Source organism: Galeopterus variegatus, unplaced genomic scaffold (assembly GCF_000696425.1).
Source record: "Galeopterus variegatus unplaced genomic scaffold, G_variegatus-3.0.2 Scaffold189, whole genome shotgun sequence".
Lineage (NCBI taxonomy): Eukaryota > Metazoa > Chordata > Mammalia > Dermoptera > Cynocephalidae > Galeopterus > Galeopterus variegatus.
Window position 1 is genome coordinate 374637 of NW_007726300.1, and position 19210 is coordinate 393846.

The 19210-nt window shown below is 37.2% G+C and overlaps 1 protein-coding gene across 2 annotated transcripts in view; it reads right to left on the bottom strand.

Annotated features, from left to right (window-relative positions):
* The window catches only part of SATB2 (SATB homeobox 2), a 183514-nt gene that overhangs the window by 159741 nt on the left and 4563 nt on the right, over window positions 1-19210 (bottom strand). Inside the window, exons 1-2 of one of the 2 annotated variants that reach the window (XM_008564655.1) lie at window positions 18890-19109; window positions 17469-17675 (exon numbers count right to left, since the gene is read on the bottom strand). In XM_008564655.1, coding sequence (XP_008562877.1) covers window positions 17469-17616 — 148 coding nt within the window. In that variant the 5' untranslated portion in view covers window positions 17617-17675; window positions 18890-19109. Of the gene's footprint in view, window positions 1-17468; window positions 17676-18889; window positions 19110-19210 lie in introns of those variants that run through there. The other variant, XM_008564650.1, reaches the window with a different exon arrangement.

Below are 19210 nucleotides of genomic sequence, written 5' to 3' on the forward strand. Positions count from 1 at the left end.
GCAAAAAGGTGAAAGAGTTAAAAGGCACCCTACTTCATACTCTAAAAACTGCCTGTCTGAAGCAGTAGTCACCAATCACATGTGGCAAATGAGCACTTGAAATGTGGCTAGTCTCAAACCGGGATGTGCTGTAAGTGTAAAATACACACTCAGTTAACTTAATACCAAAAAAAAAAAAAATTAAAATAAACATCATGAATAATTTTTTTAAATTAACTGCATGTAGAAATAATATTTTGAATGTATTGAGTTAAACAAAATATTATTGAAATTATTAACTTCACCTGTTTAACTTTTTTTTAGCATAGCTACTAGAAAATTTAAAATTACGCATGTAGCTTGTGTTACATTCCTATCAGACAGCGCTGCTCTCTCTGAGCAATCTGCCAAATACCAACATATAAAACAGTTTTTCTCACACAGGATAAATTCATTACAAACTAATACTAAAACAATTGTGTGATTGTTCTGAGCATTTCTTGGATGCCCCTCAGTTATCTTTCCTCTGTGATCCACATCTCAGGAAACTTCTGGACAGAAGCACTCTTAGCTAAATTCCAAAATACATGATACCCTTCTCTGAATTACCAAGTAAATTGTAGGCTGCTGTTTTATTCCTAACTCTATTAATCCAACTCCTTTAATAAAGAAAAGGTTTTTTCCCCTTCCCTTCATTTTAAAGAACAGTTACACTCTTCAGGAAATATCACAACAATGACTGTGAAAGTGACCTGGGAAACAAGTATCCTCTAATGCTCTGGATGCTTAACCTCAACAATGAAAGATGAAAGACGTCCTGCAGCAGGGTCTAAATGACTGGATTCAACTGCCTTTCACCAAAGCTGGCACACAAAATAAGCCTCTCCTTCGCACTGCACCTCCTAACTCACCATGTAGTCTAACATACATACTTTTATTTTCTCTTCACATTTACCCTGTGAAGGGTTATTCTCATTTAACAAGTGAAGAAACTGAAACTATATTAGAATAAGTAATAAGCCCCAAGAAGCACAGCAAGGCAAGAGTCCAGCAGTTCGGGTTATCCAAGTCTAAATACCAAGCATGTTGATTTCCCAGAAGCTGAAAACACACTCCAAAATCCACACCCACAGAAATCTAAGGGCTTGGCCTTTCAATAAGTAATCTTTTACCATTTGCTATGTCCAATGGGTGACCTGTGTTGCTTGTAAGTGAATTCACCTTCTGACTGCCTACCAGGTGTCAGGCACTGTGCTGCTAGCTAGGCATGGAGGAGGAACCAAATGCAGGTCCTACCTTTCAGTCACTCACAGACAAATATAGAAAGGAAGGCTCAAGTGTGAATGAGCATGGTCTCCAGCTCTCCTCCCTAGCCCTTTTGTCACCTTGGTCTACCCTCATTCTTGGAGCTACCCCCTGAATGACAGAAGCCAGTCTGAGATGATAGGGGGCCAGTCCTTCTCCTCCCCTCCTCCAAAGGGCTCCTGAAGCCTGTCAGTTTCTTGAAGGAAGGCAGTCACAGGGCTCACTCCCTTCCCTGGGGCCCACAGCATATCTGGTTGTACCACGTGAGAAGGTCCTACAGCTAATTGAAGATTACAAAGGCTGTTGGGCAGAGCCTCTCATATCTGTCCTTTGTGTAAGCAACCACCACAATAAATAAACCATGGAACAAGCCCCTTGAAACACTGAAACAAGTTCTACCATATAAAGAGAGTGAACAATACAGGGTGTTTCAGAAGACTCGGACAGAAAGGAGTGTGGGATGGCAACTATCTTCTCTTATTGCAAATTTACAAGAAAAACAAAACCATTTACTTACTCTATATCCTCATATTCTGTCTCTCTCTCTTACACGCACACACACATACACATTCACACACACATCCTGAATCACAGACAAGAATAGGAGTAATTTGCCAATACTAACCTCTCCCCACCCCAAAATAATAAAGGAAAGTTTGAATGTCAAGAATTGCAACCAGAAATAGAAGGAAGAATAGGGTATCTCTCACCTTGTTGGAGTCCCAGGCAAAATTTCAAAACAGATCAAGTGTGCTGTCCTCCTCTACCAGGCACCACCCTCCTGAGCCAAGACAGCCACAGGCTCCACATTCCAGCCCCCTACTCCCCCCAGGGGCAGATCTCAAAAATTCCAAAGAGACTAATAGATAAAAAGACACTACACTTCACTGCTTGAATGGTTTAGTGGTCCCTTAATCTCCACAGATGTATCTTCATTGTAAAAACACCAGATTTTATCTCAAATAAATGGAAGGAATTTCAGGTAGTATAATAAAGTAGAAAAAAAATGTGCTCACCAGTTTTAGGCAAGAGGAAAGAGCAAACATTTGGGTGCAAAGGGAGCTACCCATAGGTCCACAGGTTGGCCAGAGGTCCTCTAGGCTCCCCTTAACTACTCCAGTTTCCAATATCCTTCCCTGTGCTTTGCTTGTCAACTACAGATTCTCTGAAGGATTAACTTCATGTTTCAGGGTTTTTATTTTTAATTCATTTGTTTTTGTTGTTGGTTTTGTTTTACCTTAACTGTTACTGTAGAAGAATCAGGGGCTGAGACAGAAATGGGACAGCACCAAGTTCTGAGTCATTCACAGATGAAAAGAAGGATCTTGGTCAATTCTACAATTATAAGGAAGGCAAAATTTGCCTAATAATTACTCTAAGGGCAAACTCAGTCATATGAGTATATACAAAAATTTGATTTCATGTTTATCCATGACCTAGTTGTTGGCAACTCAGGATTAGGCCTCCAACTAAAGTATCAATAATAAAACTCCTTGATGGCTCTCCTACTATTTGGGGGACCGGAGAGTGACGAATGATTATCAAGAAATATTTTATTCTCAGAATTCTGTATAGTAAAACCACATGCTACTTTGCAGCTCCTGAGGCCAATCTTAACTTTGGAAGATAAGAACAAAAATAGGCCAGAGGCAGGGACAGGAGGGTGAACTCTGGTCCTCTCACACTGATCATCCCAAAGGCCTGAATTGGGCCTAAAGTGGAAGGGAAGGGAGACGGGTTCCACATCTCTGATTCTCAGGCATGTCCCCAAGCTGAATGATCACAATTCAACTTGAAGTCAGGTCTGAAGGCTGAGAGATAAACTCCAGGTCTCTAAATAGTCTTCAGTTACAGAAATTCGGTGGCAGGATCAAGCTGGCCTGGCTATTCGCAAAAGAGGATTTTACAGGCACACAGGAGGCACATTGTGGTGATTTATCTGTACAAAAAAGCCTGAGCTACGCCTGGGAATTCTGCCATAGCAAGCCTGACCCACGGAACTAAATTGCGTGATGTCAGGAAGTCCACCAGAACGCCTCCAATTTTGTGAATGAGGGCCCAACTTTTTCCTTCTCAAACATGGGCTGTACTTAGATAAGACTTCTTCACTTCCCCATATCCTCTCCCATCCCTGAGCCCAACCTATAATAGGCCCCAAATAAATGTTGGTTCAGTTTAGCAAAATGCTAATTCCAGTGAGACATCAATCACCGCCTTTAATAGGCAGCATCGATTCTGGTTTTTTCCCCCGTAACTCCCCAGCTGTCAAACTTGTCTACATCACGTTGGCCCTACTGCAATGTATTCAGTATCAGAAGACAAGGAAAGCTTTCTAGGAAGTGATCTGCACAAGTGAATTCAGGAGCTGCTCCGTGTTGTCTGGGGGAAGCCCGCCAGACCACAGGGCTGTGAACGACCACTGTTGACAGCAATTGTTGCTGTGTCACCACGAAGACATCGCAGTGGATTGTTGCATGACTCAAAGTGGCCTGCTGCACTATGCTCTGTGGCTGTGCACACCCCAAATCCTGGGGGCTTGTCAGCAGTTCCATCCATGTCCTACAATGAAGGACTGTAGCATTGTGTTTAAATTTAATAACTATAGAGAAAAAAAGTGTTTACTGATCCTGGAATTAAAAAAAAAAATTTTAAAGGTAAAAAGTAGAAAATTCAAATTCAGATATCATAGAAAAGTTCAAACACAAGGCACATTACTGAAGTATCCTTAGTTCGAAAGTAAACTCTTGAGGTTCTTTTTATGGAAGGTTAGAAATGCATATATTAACAAGTCTTGAGACTCAATGGTATGTAAAAATGACTATACCATAATTCATGAAAACCAGTATCTGTCCTCCATTAAGTAAAACTTATTCTGGAGGTTTCTGAGAGGATAATTTTTAAAATACTATTTAAGTGGAGATGTATTTGCCTCTTGCCTTACTCTCGTCCTCTCTGGAAATGTTATTTTCAACTCGAAGTCTCAGGAGTCAAAAAAAATAGTCAATAAAAATTGTCCTTATACTAACATTTGCTACATGAACTCAGGTTTTGAACTTTGCCTGTTATTTTAACTAATTCAAACAATTTTTAAAAAAATACCTTGATTAATTTCTCCAGTGTAGTGTTAAGGAAAGGTTAACTGTACTAAGGTTCTGTAGTAGCAGAATGGAATTAATAAAGGAATCAAGTGCTCGGCTCTCAATAAGACAAAACTACCTAGATTTCTAGTGGGAATATTTCGCAGCACAAGCATTTTTTCTTTGGGGAGTTTAACTCACAAAAATTATTAAAAATTGAGATCAAACACTGGTACAAAGCCTCAAAGGAAATCATACTAGAGTGGAGAGATTTTTATCAAATAAAAAACTGAAAAGTAAAGTTTTTATAGCAAAAAATAAAAGGCTTTCTCCCTCACGAAAAGAAAAAAATGCTACTGTCTGTGTTTAGGGTTCAAACAGCAAAACATTTGTGGATATGTAATAGATATGTAGAAATTATCACTGTGCACTGAAAGCAGACTTCACAAAGCCAAGCTTACCTTAACAGGTAACTATCCCCAACCACTAACAGCCACTCTTATTCTTGTATCCAACACATGCCTCCAACAAGATGCAATAGCAAGTCCTTGAACAGGCTAACATAGGGAGGAGAAAGAGAAAAGAACAGGAGGACAGAGAGCAAGAAAGTCAAAATCATAGTGTATATTCTCCAGTTCCCTTAGGGGATACTGAGATCTCCGGTTTGCAATACATAGGATATTATTATTGTGACTCAGATGGAGTTAATAAAACCAAGCCTACAGACTGGGGAAGCCAGTGTCTGATAGAACACTTCCCAGACAAAATATTTTAAGTATATATATACCTGTGTAATTTATAGCAATTATTTAAATAAAAACAGAACAGAGATAACTAGTATATTATTATTTTGTTCACTTTATGATTCCAAGATATCCTCTTTATAATTTATATAATTTATAAAATAAAATATTAAATTTAATATAAAAAACTAAAGAGACCATTTAAGTCACTGCATAGAAATCCACTGAAAATCTTATTTTCATCCTCAATATGTTTATCCAATGGCTATCACCCAGCCAAAGGAAAGATGTTACTCCACTTTTTTCTGCCTTTGAAAAGTGTTACCAAATCCTAAAGTGATTTGTCTCCTGAACAAAAAAATTGGGAAATTTTTACTCTAAATAAAAGATTCTACCTTCCTCGAAGTAAAAAATCCTGGAAGACTACCACAGCATTTTGAATTGGGGCTAATTTCAGGTACAAACATCTCAATATCAGCAAGATTTCACTTCCCGTAAATTCTCTGTACTTATAAGTTCTTTAAGTCTAAAATAATTTCTGAACCACAAAATTAAGTATATTAGTGTTATCCCTTCCACTCAAAGACCATAGTTTCAAACAGTTCTAATGTCACAAGCTCAACACAGAATAATAAAAAGAAAGTCAAACACTCTATTTCAAACTCATATTAAAGGGGAAAAGGGTTTCATTTGAGGATAATTTAAAGATGTAGATTTAGGTTTGTGGGTGAACGAGTGTGGCCCAAGAGGTACGAGCAGCTATTTCATCTTAGTACCGTCACTGCCAGATCTAGACAAAGATGATAAAAGAAACTATGCATAACAGCTTCCATGAATGTAAGTTAATTTATTTTGCTAACAGAAGTAGGATCGACAAACAGATATATTTTCAAAGAGCAAATCTGTGTTTATGATATATCTGAGAGGCTGGCTGTGAGAAAGACGGCTTCACTGAGTCATTATATCAAAAGAAGAGAGCTGCATCTCAGAAGCCTTCCTTGGTTAAAAAGAACTGTCTCCCTCAAACTCGCTTTCAAGATATACATCAATCTTCAATATAATTATGTTTGACAGAATATAAGCTCTTGGCAGTTAACTTGTTTACAATAAATGCTTAGTTTGGGTACATGGACTGTATTGCAGTCTTACAAATATCAAATACAAACCTTCAACAGCCCCATTATGGAGCCGAGAATTATTTTGCTATAAATTTTTTTATTGGGGGGCCAAGGGAATTACTTTGCAGCTTGTTTTCCACTAACCACTTGGAACAGTGTGAAAAGAGGTACACTTATACTCTGACCCTGTGCTAATTGGAATTCTATACATTTCCATAGGAGAGTATTCAGAATCAATCCCGAACATGCTGGCCAATTCCCGGTTTTGCCATGGCGGCAAAAAATGCACATGAGACAAAATGGTTCCTACCGAAGTCATGGCATTTTCCTACAGTTCTTTCTCTCCTCAAAGTCTCTTGGGAACTAATGATCATTTGTAACAACATTGGCAGACTTTCAATGGTAAGCTCCAGTTTTGGGGGGTTTATAAGTTAACTGTAAAAATGTGCTTAAGGCTCAAACTTGCCATATAAATAAGCCTGTAAATAGAGTTAGTTTTGCTGAATATTACTTAGAGATCCATTTGAGAAGGAAAAAAAAAATCTGAATCACCTTATTTACCCTTGTAACGTGGCTCTAACTGGGTTTAAAATGTATAAAAAAACTTCCCATTCAGAGAACAATTTGATCTTCTTGTGCTCCATCAATTAATAAAGGGTTTTTGGTCTTCTAATACCACATTTGCCAAATGTAAAGGACAAAATCTTGTCTGAATGGAGCTTTGTAACCTGAAAGCTAGGCAAATCTTCAGGAATACCCTGGCTTAGTCCCACTCTGCTCCTTGAATGCATCTCTTCCAACATGCACCCTCACTAACATTCTGGTTTTCAGATGATAACAATGTATCATTACAGGGTTTCTCACTTGTTTTTTAATTTCTCAATTACCACCCAATCAGATTCCTAAAATAATTCAACTTTTACATATGATTAATGTATAGAAAAGAACATTTTAATAATCATAGTTTAAGTATATTTTCCAAAATAACTAATATTGGAAAATTCAGTCACTTTATTGCTTATTAAGTGAGATTCCAATTTCTTTCTTTCTAGTCAATGTTATAATTGCAGGGGGCATATAGAACAAAGAATTTTTTTTTTTTTTTTACGTCTCTCAGCTTCTAATAAAGAAGATAAGTAACTAATTTATAAGTTTCAAGGGTCACCAGAAATGATTTTATAAAAAAATTTCACCACATGACTTTCTTGTATACAGAAGAGAGAGACAAAGAAGAAAAATATTTTCATTGCATTATCAGCCTCACAGATCTTTACTGTTAATATCAAAAGCACTACTTTGCAATGTGAACAAATGGAAAATTGTTAAATTCACCTAAAATAATCACTCCCTTTTTTAAATTAAAGAAGCCCTTTTAAAACCTTGACTATTTAATTGCTATTTACTTGGGGAGGAGGGACATGGAGAAGGTAATTGTATAAAAATTTTTTTAAAAAACATTTTTTTTTTAATTGTACAACAAAAATTCCCTCCAAGGCAAAAAAGACATTATGCCAAGTTCCACCCAGAATTAATGTTTAGGTTTAAATTATAAAGTTCAGAAAAAACGGAACCACTAATAGACCCTTAAAGCTCGTGGCATTCATCAATGCTGTTAGGTTATGTAAATGTTAAAACTGAAAAACGCTTTCCTGACAAAAGTATTTTAATGAAGGCAGTATTAACTAGACTCTCTGGACTGAAAAAATTTTTTAAAAAAGCTTTTTTGGGCTGTTTGACATAAATTCCATTCTGAAGGGGATGATATTATGCTTGGGGACAGTTCTGGGATTTTGACCTCCACTGAGAGGATGTACAGCCTATCTTATTCCTTTCATTTTGCCACCCTCAGAAAGGTTTTTAAATATTGAGCCCAAGAAAACTCTTACTGACAGATCAAAGAAATATTCCCTTCTAAGTCTGTCAACTGAGTCCAACCTTAGGTTCTAACTGCTCTGATGGCCAATGTTATTTGCAGTTTCAGTATCCCCACAATGAGCAGGACGCCTGGACTAACACCACTGTCATCACCCAGGTTTTCAGGGGCTCACAGTTTCTATGAATAGAGTAACAACTGCAGCCCAGAATGAAGGAAAACCAGCCACTGATCTTGGCTGCTGCCTGAAGGTTCACTTGGAGCTGCTGAAAGCACAACTCTGGGGAATGAGAGCTAGAGGCTCAGCAATGTTAAAAATCATCAGTTTAATGGTTCAAACAACTGCAGATCGAAGCCAGAGCCTCTGCATCTCAGGTGACCGTCTATGTTACCTGAGAACATCAAGTGACGTGTACATATGGAAACCTGGGTTCCCCCACAAACCCGTATGAAGAAATAAGGGTGCTTGTTATTCAGCCCCAAATCTCTCTCTCTCCTTCAGCCTAGTTAGGACTTTGAGCAGAGGAAAAACAGCAGTCCCAGGGACCACACCTAGCCCTTAACTTGGCAGGGCTTTGCAACAAGAGGAACATTCATCACTTTTGACTTCCATTTACACAGGTTGAGAAAAGGGAGGGAGGGGGTAATACTTACACCTCAGGTAGAATTTTTTAAAATGTAATTTCCCTGGTTGAATTGCATATGAAGACAAAGTCAGTGAGCACTTTTAATGTCTCCTGGGCAACCACTTCCCATGGGCTCCTCTCTCAACTTCCCAGGGAAGAATGAGAGCTAAATGGTCTCTCCCCAAAACAGATTTCAGCTAATAAACATGACAAAGTAAGCGAAAAGCACTTCAGTTATTCTGCATCTTCTTCAAGACTAAAAATGTGTACATTGTGTAACAGGTCCACCTCATTTTTCTTAATGATGTTTTTATTATTCTTTCACTCAATTAAAGCAGAAATGGATATTGCATCTTCTGACTGTATAATTGTTATTGTAATCTGTTTTCGATCACTGCTTAGGAAATGGGTCCAAAACAACATAAACTCTCCACTGCCTCAGAAGACAAGTCATTTTCTTTTACTATGACACTTAAAAAAGACATTTATCTTGCTGCTCTGTTAGCATCTTTGGATTATGACAAAAGAAAGTTCTTGTTCTGTTAACCAAAAAAAATAATGTTTCAAAAATACTGCTATTTGATATGACTACATCTTCCCAATAAGCTATTAAATTTACTAATTTTGTCTTTCCTTACATGAGTAAATAATTGAAACAAATGTGATAAAAGTACTCAACTTTAATATAGGGCGTAATTGGGAAATCTAAAAATATGGTTATTTTTACTCTATGCCTTTGGTCATTTCCCGGGAGTCTTGGGCATAACATTTGATCAAATTTGCTCTCTTTGCAAAGAAAATATTCTCTGGTATTAAAAAAAAAAAAATCAACTATAATCAGCTATAAAAGAACTGATACACTTGCTTTACAGCCAAATACAAACTTTTTTACTAAAATAAGTTTTTAAAAGAAAGAAAAAGATATCTGTGGTTAATATGATGAAATTCAGCTTGTTTCTATGAAAAATGGCTGCAAATCACCCCTGGTCCCATCTTAATGCTTTGAAAAACATTTGCTCTCACTAGAGTGTCTATTAATTTTTTTTGTATCTATGCAAGTCTTCAAGGAAACAAAAGAAAGACACTAAGCTGCTGTGCACATTTCAGTAACTGTGCAACCATCAGCAGGCACCAAACAGTTACCCTGGTGTAACATGCACTGCTTTTCATAAATAGTAGCTTGTGGTGCTTTCCCTTAATTTTTTGAACTTTGTTGTTATATTATGCTACAGTTTAATAACCAACTGTGCTAAGATAGAACTCCATTCCAATAATAAGGCAACTAGTTAAGGGGAGTACTGAATTTTCCTCATACACTAACAAATAGTTATAGTACTGGGAGCAACAAAAATTGAAATACACTTCCCCAAAAGGTTTTACTATCCTAATGTGTCATAATCACAAATAAAGAATATGCTTACTATAAGACTGACATAGTTTGCTCATATCTTTATTGCAAGGTTCAAATTCCTGAAATTTCTATTAATGCTTCTTTCTGCATTTTAGGCATTTGTCAAACTAGTAACTACAACATCCTCCAGTTTTTGTGTTTTTTGTGTGTGGTTTATTTTTTGAGTTGTAAAGGTATAGACATCAATTATAAAGGGAAAAAATATATGCCTTATCATTAACATAATTATATATCTAAGGCACATTTACTTCATATTATGTCTTTTTACCTAGTTTTTTTTAAAATCTGGAATAAAACTCTGCAATTGAGAAGACACAAGTCATAGAAGGCAATTTCTGATGCAGCCTTTCACTGACAATTATACTGATTTTACCACAATTTTTAAATCACTTTCTATTAAACAGCAAAAAACAATTGTTAATTGAATAAAAATAAATCTACAGAGTTCCATGATTTTGAAAAGTGCAGCACAGAATACTTTCACAAAAATACTGCAGCATGTCATGCTTATGAGGCTCATTTCTATGTAAAAAAAAAAAATAAACGTTTGATTGATCGCTAACAATAAAGGAAGTAACACGACTTCAGAAAATGGAAAAGAGAACACTACAGAGGCTACATCTGTGCTTTTTTTGAAATTTGTAAGTCCTCAACTGGCTTTTGTTTTAACTCACACCTCAATTCCACACAGTACACCTACTTTGACTTTGAAATATCTATCACATTACCTTTAAGTAGTAGGACGATGAATCCCTTCTATATAAAAACCCATTTTTAATACGTAGACATTTTCAAAACCTCTACTGCACTTTAAAATAAAAGAAATTCGCAGCTCGCCTTAGTGACACCCTAAATTAAAGCTGGAGAGCAGTGGTGATTAGAAGTGAGAAAAGACTCATACAAAGTCAGAAGAGGGAAATGACTCATTTTAAAATTGCGATAAAGAAAAAAATGGAAACTAAAAGGCAAACTCTTCTTTTTTTTGAGCTCAGCATAAAGGTCTCCTGCTTGAAATCATTTCTCCCCCCCCCCCAAAATAATGAGTTAAAATGTATGGGTTAGATCCAACATTTCACTGCTGTTCTTATTCTTGTGGAGTTGGGGGTAAGAGGAACTTGCTGCCAAAGCTTCTGAAAGGAGAGTTTGGGCTGCTAATTTTCCGTTCACAAAATCTAAATTCCCCTTATGCATCTCACACAACCCATAAAATAATATGAAACAGTATTATATCACTGCAAATTGAGACATTTTTATCAAAATAAAGAGTAATGATGCCAACATTTCATTTGTCATTTCCCACTTGTCATTTTTCACTGACAAACTGTTACACATACAACTTTTGTCAAACGCTCCATCTTATTTAAATATGTTCCAAAATGCCATTGTATCTCAGCATTCATGTAAGGAAGATAGTAAAAATTACATTAGTTATCTGGGTTTTTTAAAAAAGAGGCTACTTACTAAATAAAAGAATGTAAAGGATTTTTAAATTGATAGAGAGGATGAAGTTTTGCTTCCTGAAATAACAGACTATGTACCTATTTTACACACCTAATGGAATCATTAGTTATAAGAGTTTTTGAATGGTGAGAAATTGTGTCAATTTTATCTCAACAGAAACCTAAAAACTCTTTTAAAAAAAAAGGGGTGACCCAAGAAAATAATACAATTTGGAATTCATCTAGCCCTGTTAATTTGACGTCTTTTGAAATATATGCATATAAACATTGTCTATACTGAATTTTTATTAAAAAAAGAAAAAGGAAAAATAAGGGTTTTAAATTATCAAAGTAGAACCACCAAACTTCACTGTTTACAATACTGACAGATATACCAAATAATTACTGTAGTCTTGCTTGCAATAAAACTGACTTCCATATTCTTAAAATGACTCATACTCATGTTCCTATATATCTAATAAATGATGATTAGTCTTGTTTTCCCTTCCTACAGAGATGGAAGGCCAAAAAAAAAGATATTCAAAAAAAGAGAGAAGAATTAACACAGGGTATCTAAGATGTACAGACTGATTCTGTTGGTCACAATCCCCTGTGAAGGGATGGAATTGCTTATTTTCTACAGGGGTTAAAATACAGATGCCTTAAGGGACATCTACACAGCTCCAACACATACATAGACACACACACATGCACACACACACACACACATCATTGCAGATGATCCTGAATATATAATGGTCAGTGGGTTTCTACCATTGGATCCTAAGGCTTCCAAAATCACTTGAAACATCAAATTATGCTCAGGACTCTGAAGGGTGGATACCCTATGTTCTGCTTAATGTGTATCTTCCATTACATATATTTTTTTAACCAAGTATATCTTTATTTTAATAACAGGCCAAGGCCTAAAATCTCTTTAAAGAAGGGTTATTTTTCTACCTCAGCAAAACTACAGAGGACATGCTAGTTGTTGGATGACCCCAAAGCCTAAGTTCATTCTATTTAAAAGATCTTAAAACCTTAAAAAAAAAGTGGGTAGGAAAGAGAAATTCAATCTTTTCTCTTTTGAAGTAATAATATGAGTCCTTACTACAAGCATTGTGGTGTTCCTCCTTGGAAGTGGAGTTTTCTCCAATTTGCCCATGTTGACAATATAATGCTAAATTTCTAAGCATTTCATACATCTCAGTATATAAATATCTATATTCTTTCATATCTGCACTCCTTTCAAAAAGTAAAATGTTTCACTATTGCTAATATGGTGACTACACCTGACCAGAACTACATTTCTTTTACTTGTTATCTAAAAAGAAATCTTCCACATGTAGACAATTAAACTAACTGTTGTTGTAGACAATGTTCTGTTCTAAATGAGGCCCTGCCTAACAATCTTGATCACATTTGCTTCCCGATTTAAATACAACAGTGTGTACTGCATAATGATTTTTTTTCCTCTTGTAACAAGACAGTTATGTTCTTGAAAAAGCTACCTGGTAGCAAGAAATATTTTTCTACCTCGGGTAGACTAGTTATAAGGTAACTTCAACAGACTCTTCTTCAACAAAATTATTATTTTCCAAACAAAAATTATTTTACAAAAATAAGCAACTTGTTTTCAAAAAAAGCAAATATCCCTAAAAGATATTCCCAATATTTAAACATTTTTCCCTGAAATGGAGAGCATTTAACACCAAAAAAAAAAAAAAAATCATAAAAATTCACAGGAAAATGAAAAATATCAAAAAGATTTCTGATATTTAATGCCTTCTATCAGCAAATATACCATCTGGTATATTCAAGTGCTGTTCATTCAATTTAAATAAACCTGTCTGAAAGTTCTTCTTTGAGACAAACATGAAAAACGAAAATGCCTGTGTTAACAATGAATGAAGCACAATAATTTATTGCTATTAAGGCACAACTAGGGAGCACCTTTCAGCAGCCCAGGAGGAAAGCAGAATGCATTGTTTTCTCTGGAAACTTCATTGGCATCACTTTCATTTTATGCCGTAGGTTGCATGGCTGAAGCATTCCATACAGCAGAACATTTTAGATACTTATACTAATAGTGGTAAAAAGGGTCATCTGATTCTTACTTTCGTCATCCTTAATAATCTTTTTTTCCTAAATCTTCAAATGGATCTGTAAGTTTTAATCAACAATTTCACAAGTATAAATTTCCTCACCATTAATCATCCTTTTTCAAAATCCTTATGGAGTGAATTACTAGCTGAGAGGAGACGCCAATTCTAGTAAGTGAATGTTACCCAGCAGGGATATAAAGCTGTCAACACCATGGTGCTCTTGCTTGCTCTAAACTCTCTCCCAGCCTTCATATGTTTTTTAAAGAGATATTAGCCTTTTTTTGTTTTTCCTGAGGACCTTCTATAAAAGCTGACTGTCATGTATATCTGAGCACTTGTATTTTATTACATATGTGCTTTAAAACACATTGCGTAGATAAGAGCAGAATCATCCTAGAAAGTGTTGAAAAGACAAAGCAAAACTGATCTACTTTCTAATAGTCTTCTAAAGCTAATCACTTTGTAAACAATGTTGTAATTTCTAAGTCCCCTACTAAAACACAACCTTTAAGACCGTGATAGTATATCTACCACCTCTACTAGTAAATCCAGACATTAAAATAATACCCCCCTTATTTTTTATTAATAATTAGGTTCTCATCAAAAAACATAGTAAATCGCCTCTCCCTAAAAAATGTAGAATAACAGCAGCAGAATTTACTATTGCAACCAATGCACTCAAAAACATTTAACTCATTGCTTATCAAAACCAGTTTTAAAAATTGCTATTTTACTGGGTAACCAATTAACTTGATTTCCCCTATTTTCAGAAGGAGAGCTTTTAAGAAAAAAGAACACTAAAAATTAACAAATACAACTCCCAAATTTTGAGCTATATTTTAAAAATATATTTTACTATAGCCATCTTTATAATTTTGACAAGACTGCAATACATTTGAAAATGGTAATAAATGATGGAGAGCTATGCATTGTTTTGTATTTATCTATGCTTATATTGCTTTATAAGAAAAAAATTTTTAAAGGATATAGGGTGATAGAAATACAATCTATTTTATGTTTATCATATGTTTGGGAAAAAATCTTTCACTTACAAAGAACTTATAACTGAAAATATATTTTAAACATTTTTTAAAAATTTAAAATGTGCATTTTAAAAAGGCTTGACTTTGCCCAAATCTATATACATGATTAAAAGTTACAAAGAAATGAAATTATTAATGTCTTAATGTTCTTTTGGAAACTATATAAACTTAAACTCACAAAATAATTATTAACATTCAATAAGACAGCATTGTACTATCAAAATTTTATATTGTAAGTTGTTATATTTTGAAGTTCTCTAAATTAATCTCTTTCCAGACACTCTATTATGTTATAGAGAGTAAGAGCTTTCTTAAAAAAAAAAAAAAAAAAAAAAAAAAAAAACTTTAAAGATCTACCACACATGAAGTATTTTAACCACTTTAGTATTAAGTATTATAAACAGCACATATTGAGACAAAAAGATCTACCACACATGAAGTATTTTAACCACTTTAGTATTAAGTATTATAAACAGCACATATTGAGACAAAATAATGTTGTCCTTATTTTCAGTTTGAGAAGCAGCTAAGAAGACCTTTGATATTACTAAATTAAGTTAAACCTTAGAGAAAGTGACTAAAGCAGCTTGTTGAAACAAATCTATTTTTCTGCGCCAATAGAATACTTTTAGTTTGTATCAAATTTATAATCAGTGACCAAATGTGAATTATAGTCTTAGAAAATTTGAAAAGTAATCACTATTTTATACTAAAGGTATCCCTAGCCAACAGGACAAGGCTATTTCTTTTATAGTTCATTATGATATAGAAGAGAAAAAAATCTTGTTTTAGGGAAGCACAGTTGTTAATAATTACTTTCTAAAATGTTTAGAGACTTCCTTCAATTTAGTAAATTTTATTAGCCTTCAGAAAGAGCCTGAAATTTTAAGTCCAAGTTTTTGTTTTTGTTTTTTACATATAGGGCACTAAAAGAACACACTGCCTCCGAAAATTTCCAAAAATTTTCTTATCAAACATTACCAGCACTTATCATATCATGTCACGTTTGGCCCATCATATTCACTACATATTTTTCTTTTTTATGTGCATATACTAAATGATAATAAGAAAAGTACAAAGTTATTGCTCCAGTCTCAGGACACACAACGCATTAATAACCTCCACTTTTAAAAAGTGAGTCACAGAACTATCAAAGTCTGTTTTTATTTATTTTTTTGTCTGCAATAAAGCGTATTTTCAAATCCCAAAAAGGGGAGATATTTAGCCCTAATCTACAGCCAAATAATTTTTTTCAAACTTTAAAAATTGGGATGATGAATGCTTCTCAAAGGAGATGAATAATATAAAGGACTAAGGGAAACCATCCTGCATACCCACCACAAAGAAACAGAAATAGCTAAATACATAAAAACAAAAAACTGCCATTTTCATAAAATGTATGACATTAACTCTTTAAAAGGGAGTGGACACTTAGAGTTAAATATTTACTTAAAACACACAAAGAAACAGAAATAGCTAAATACATAAAAACAAAAAACTGCCATTTTCATAAAATGTATGACATTAACTCTTTAAAAGGGAGTGGACACTTAGAGTTAAATATTTACTTAAAACACACACAAGGGACACAGAACATGGAGGTGGGAGCTTATCACTAAGTTTTGCTAGGTTTTGAATCATCTCAAGCAAGCTAATACAAAAAATGATATTAAATACTAGGCTACTGTTGAAAATATTAGGGAAGGCCTGGCGGGTTAGCTCAGTGGGTTAGAGTGTAGTGTTATAACACCAAGGTCAAGGATTCAGATCCCTGCAACCGCCAGCCGCCAAAAAAAAAAAAAAAGAAAAGAAAAGAAGAACTTTGGAAATAAAACATTTAAAACTAGTGACTTATCCTAATACAACAAAAATAAGGAAAACCCGTAAAACCTCTGCATGCCATGTAGAATTGTGTATTCTATAGGTAAAAGACAAATGGCATTCAAACCCCCAAATATTTTAATGTTTAAATTACTCTATTTTTATAAGATTAGTTTTCTACTTTTCCTAACCACTATAAAAGAAAGTAGCTGTTTAGTAAAAACTGCAAGACATTTTCTTTAAATAATATTAAATTCTTAGGAGGGTAAACAACAGGTAGCTAATAAGTCTACTCTGATATTTTTACCTGTTGTCCCAAAATTCATAACAAAGTTACAAATTAATATGACTAAACTTATGCACAACAGTAGCACTAAAGTTTCTCAGGGCCTGAAAGCTCCATGGTGATTCTTCACTTCCCACTTGAAATGTGGCCAGAAATATTCCCAGTCGTCACTCATTTGTTTCGAAGCATTGTCCTAACTACAAAGTAACACCAACACACACGCTTGTTTCTGTACTAGCCTGAGCATTAATGACTATTCCATAAAAGCGAACGTGCGTAAACTTCATCCCTTCAACAGATACTCCAAGGCAAGGCAAAAGAGTTAATCACTAAAAAGCTCTCTAGGAAAATCTAGAAACAGTTAGCTGGCTGTGACATAAACCTGCCAACACCTCAGCACACAGTGGCAAAGTGCCCAAAATATGCCACCCTCTGGGTAAACCACTTTCTTGTTTTAACTCAAGATGAAGCTAACAGTTGCAAATGAGAGGGGACGGGGGCATTATTTGGCAATCCGGAATTCACTTCCTGTAATCCTACACCTCGACAGCGCCTAATCAACCTGAACCCTGACCATTAATGGCACCCGGGCCATTATCACTGTGCCGCGGGCTGCGCGCGCCTCCTGCTCGGGGCTGTTACCTCCCACGGCCTTGGCCACGGCGCCGTTGGGCCTCCCGCGGGCTCCCATGGGGCTGCCGTTCTGCTCCAGCCGGGCCACCTTCACCGGGGGAGGCCCCTTCACGTCGGGGCTGTCCCGCAGACACGGGCTCTCGCTCCGCCGCTCCATGCTGCTCCGACTCGGAGACAAAGTTCCCACTGGCAGGTCGCAATAAAACGCGCAGGGACCTAGGGAGGGGGCGGGAGGGAGGGAAAGGGGAGGGAAAAAAAAGAGGGAAAACCGCTCACACACGTGATAGACGTTCAGGCCAGTGGCAGAGCGCTGCACGACAACCACACAAACTTCCTCCCACGCTGCCCGAGGGGCCCGAGACGGTCCCAGCCTTACACTGGGCAGCCCAAAATAAGCCCAGAGCTGGGGTGCTGCGACCCTACCCGGTGACTGTTCTCCAGGAGTTGGCCCTAGGTGACGCGGCCGGGGTGGACGCCCAGGGGCTCCTAGAAGTGGCCCATTCATTGAGACAGTGTTGGCATAAACCGTTCCCGGGTGCGAGAGCCTCGCCGTCTGGGGTCAGGGCTGAGGAAACAGTGAACTTCAGTAAAAGAAGTTTCGCCCATTCGAGGAGGGAGTGAGGGGTGTACACAAGTCCATAACTGAACCAACCACTTGATAAATGCGCTATGAATGGCCGGGCAAGAGCCAGAGGCCGAGTAAAAGATCCCTTGAATCCCCGCTTTTTACCTTTACGGTACAAGTCCTGAGACACACGCTTTGCATAAAACCAACCCTAATTCCACATTAACAGACATCCAAAAACACTTGGAAGTATTCATCAGAATAACCTCCATTACAAGGGCGGGGGCTACTACGATCGTTTCTATTTTGGAGTGTTCTTATCTTCATCCGATCCTAAGTGCTTAAAAGCTCTTTAGCATAAAACCCCAAAGCAAAAGCATTTAAATTCTTAGGTGCAAGAGCAGCCTTCATCAACCCCAATTTTTAGGTCGCTCCAGAAAGTTTTCCTCTGGGTTGACTGGGTGGCAGCGCGCTGCTCACAAAAGCCACAGGTCTCGCCACCCCTGGGGGGGGGGGGGAAGGAGGGGAAACACCTGATGAATCGGCGCTCGCATTGTCACCGTACCCGCGAGGAGCAGGAACCCGGCACAATACAGTGCGCTGGGAATCCTCGCGGGCGCTCTCGCCGCGGGAGAAGCTGTGTCGCCACGGGTCAAGGAGACAAGGTGGGGGTGGCAGAGGAGCGGTGAAAGGAAGGATGCGAGAGATGCAGAGAAGGAGCAGGAGGGCTGCTAGAGAGGGTTCCGCCCGCATTCCCCGGCTTTGCTATCTGAGAGGGCGAGAGCTGCAGGGAGAGAATTAGCCGGCCCCGGGGCTTCCCCGAACTCCAGAGCGCGGCACGGGAGCCCTCGCCCTGCGTACTTACTGCTCACGGTCTGTCTGAAACTTGGCTGGCTGGGGCTCTGTCCATGGAGCAAAAGTAGAGAATCCAGGGTGAAAAGTTTCTGATGTTTTGCTTTGTAGTATTCTCCCAGTCTTCCTTTCTCTTTGCTCCTTCCCCTTTCCTCTTCCCCAGGTCCTAATGTTTAAGGTCCTGGGTCAGGGTGTCTTCTTCTGTTGCGGAGATGGTTGTTATGATGATGATGATGGGGGGGGGGGGAAGGAGGAGAGGGAAAGGAGGACTCCTCCAAAGGGGCACCCGAGCAAGCGGGGGAGGGGACGGCGGAGGAGGTTGGGGGGGGGGGGG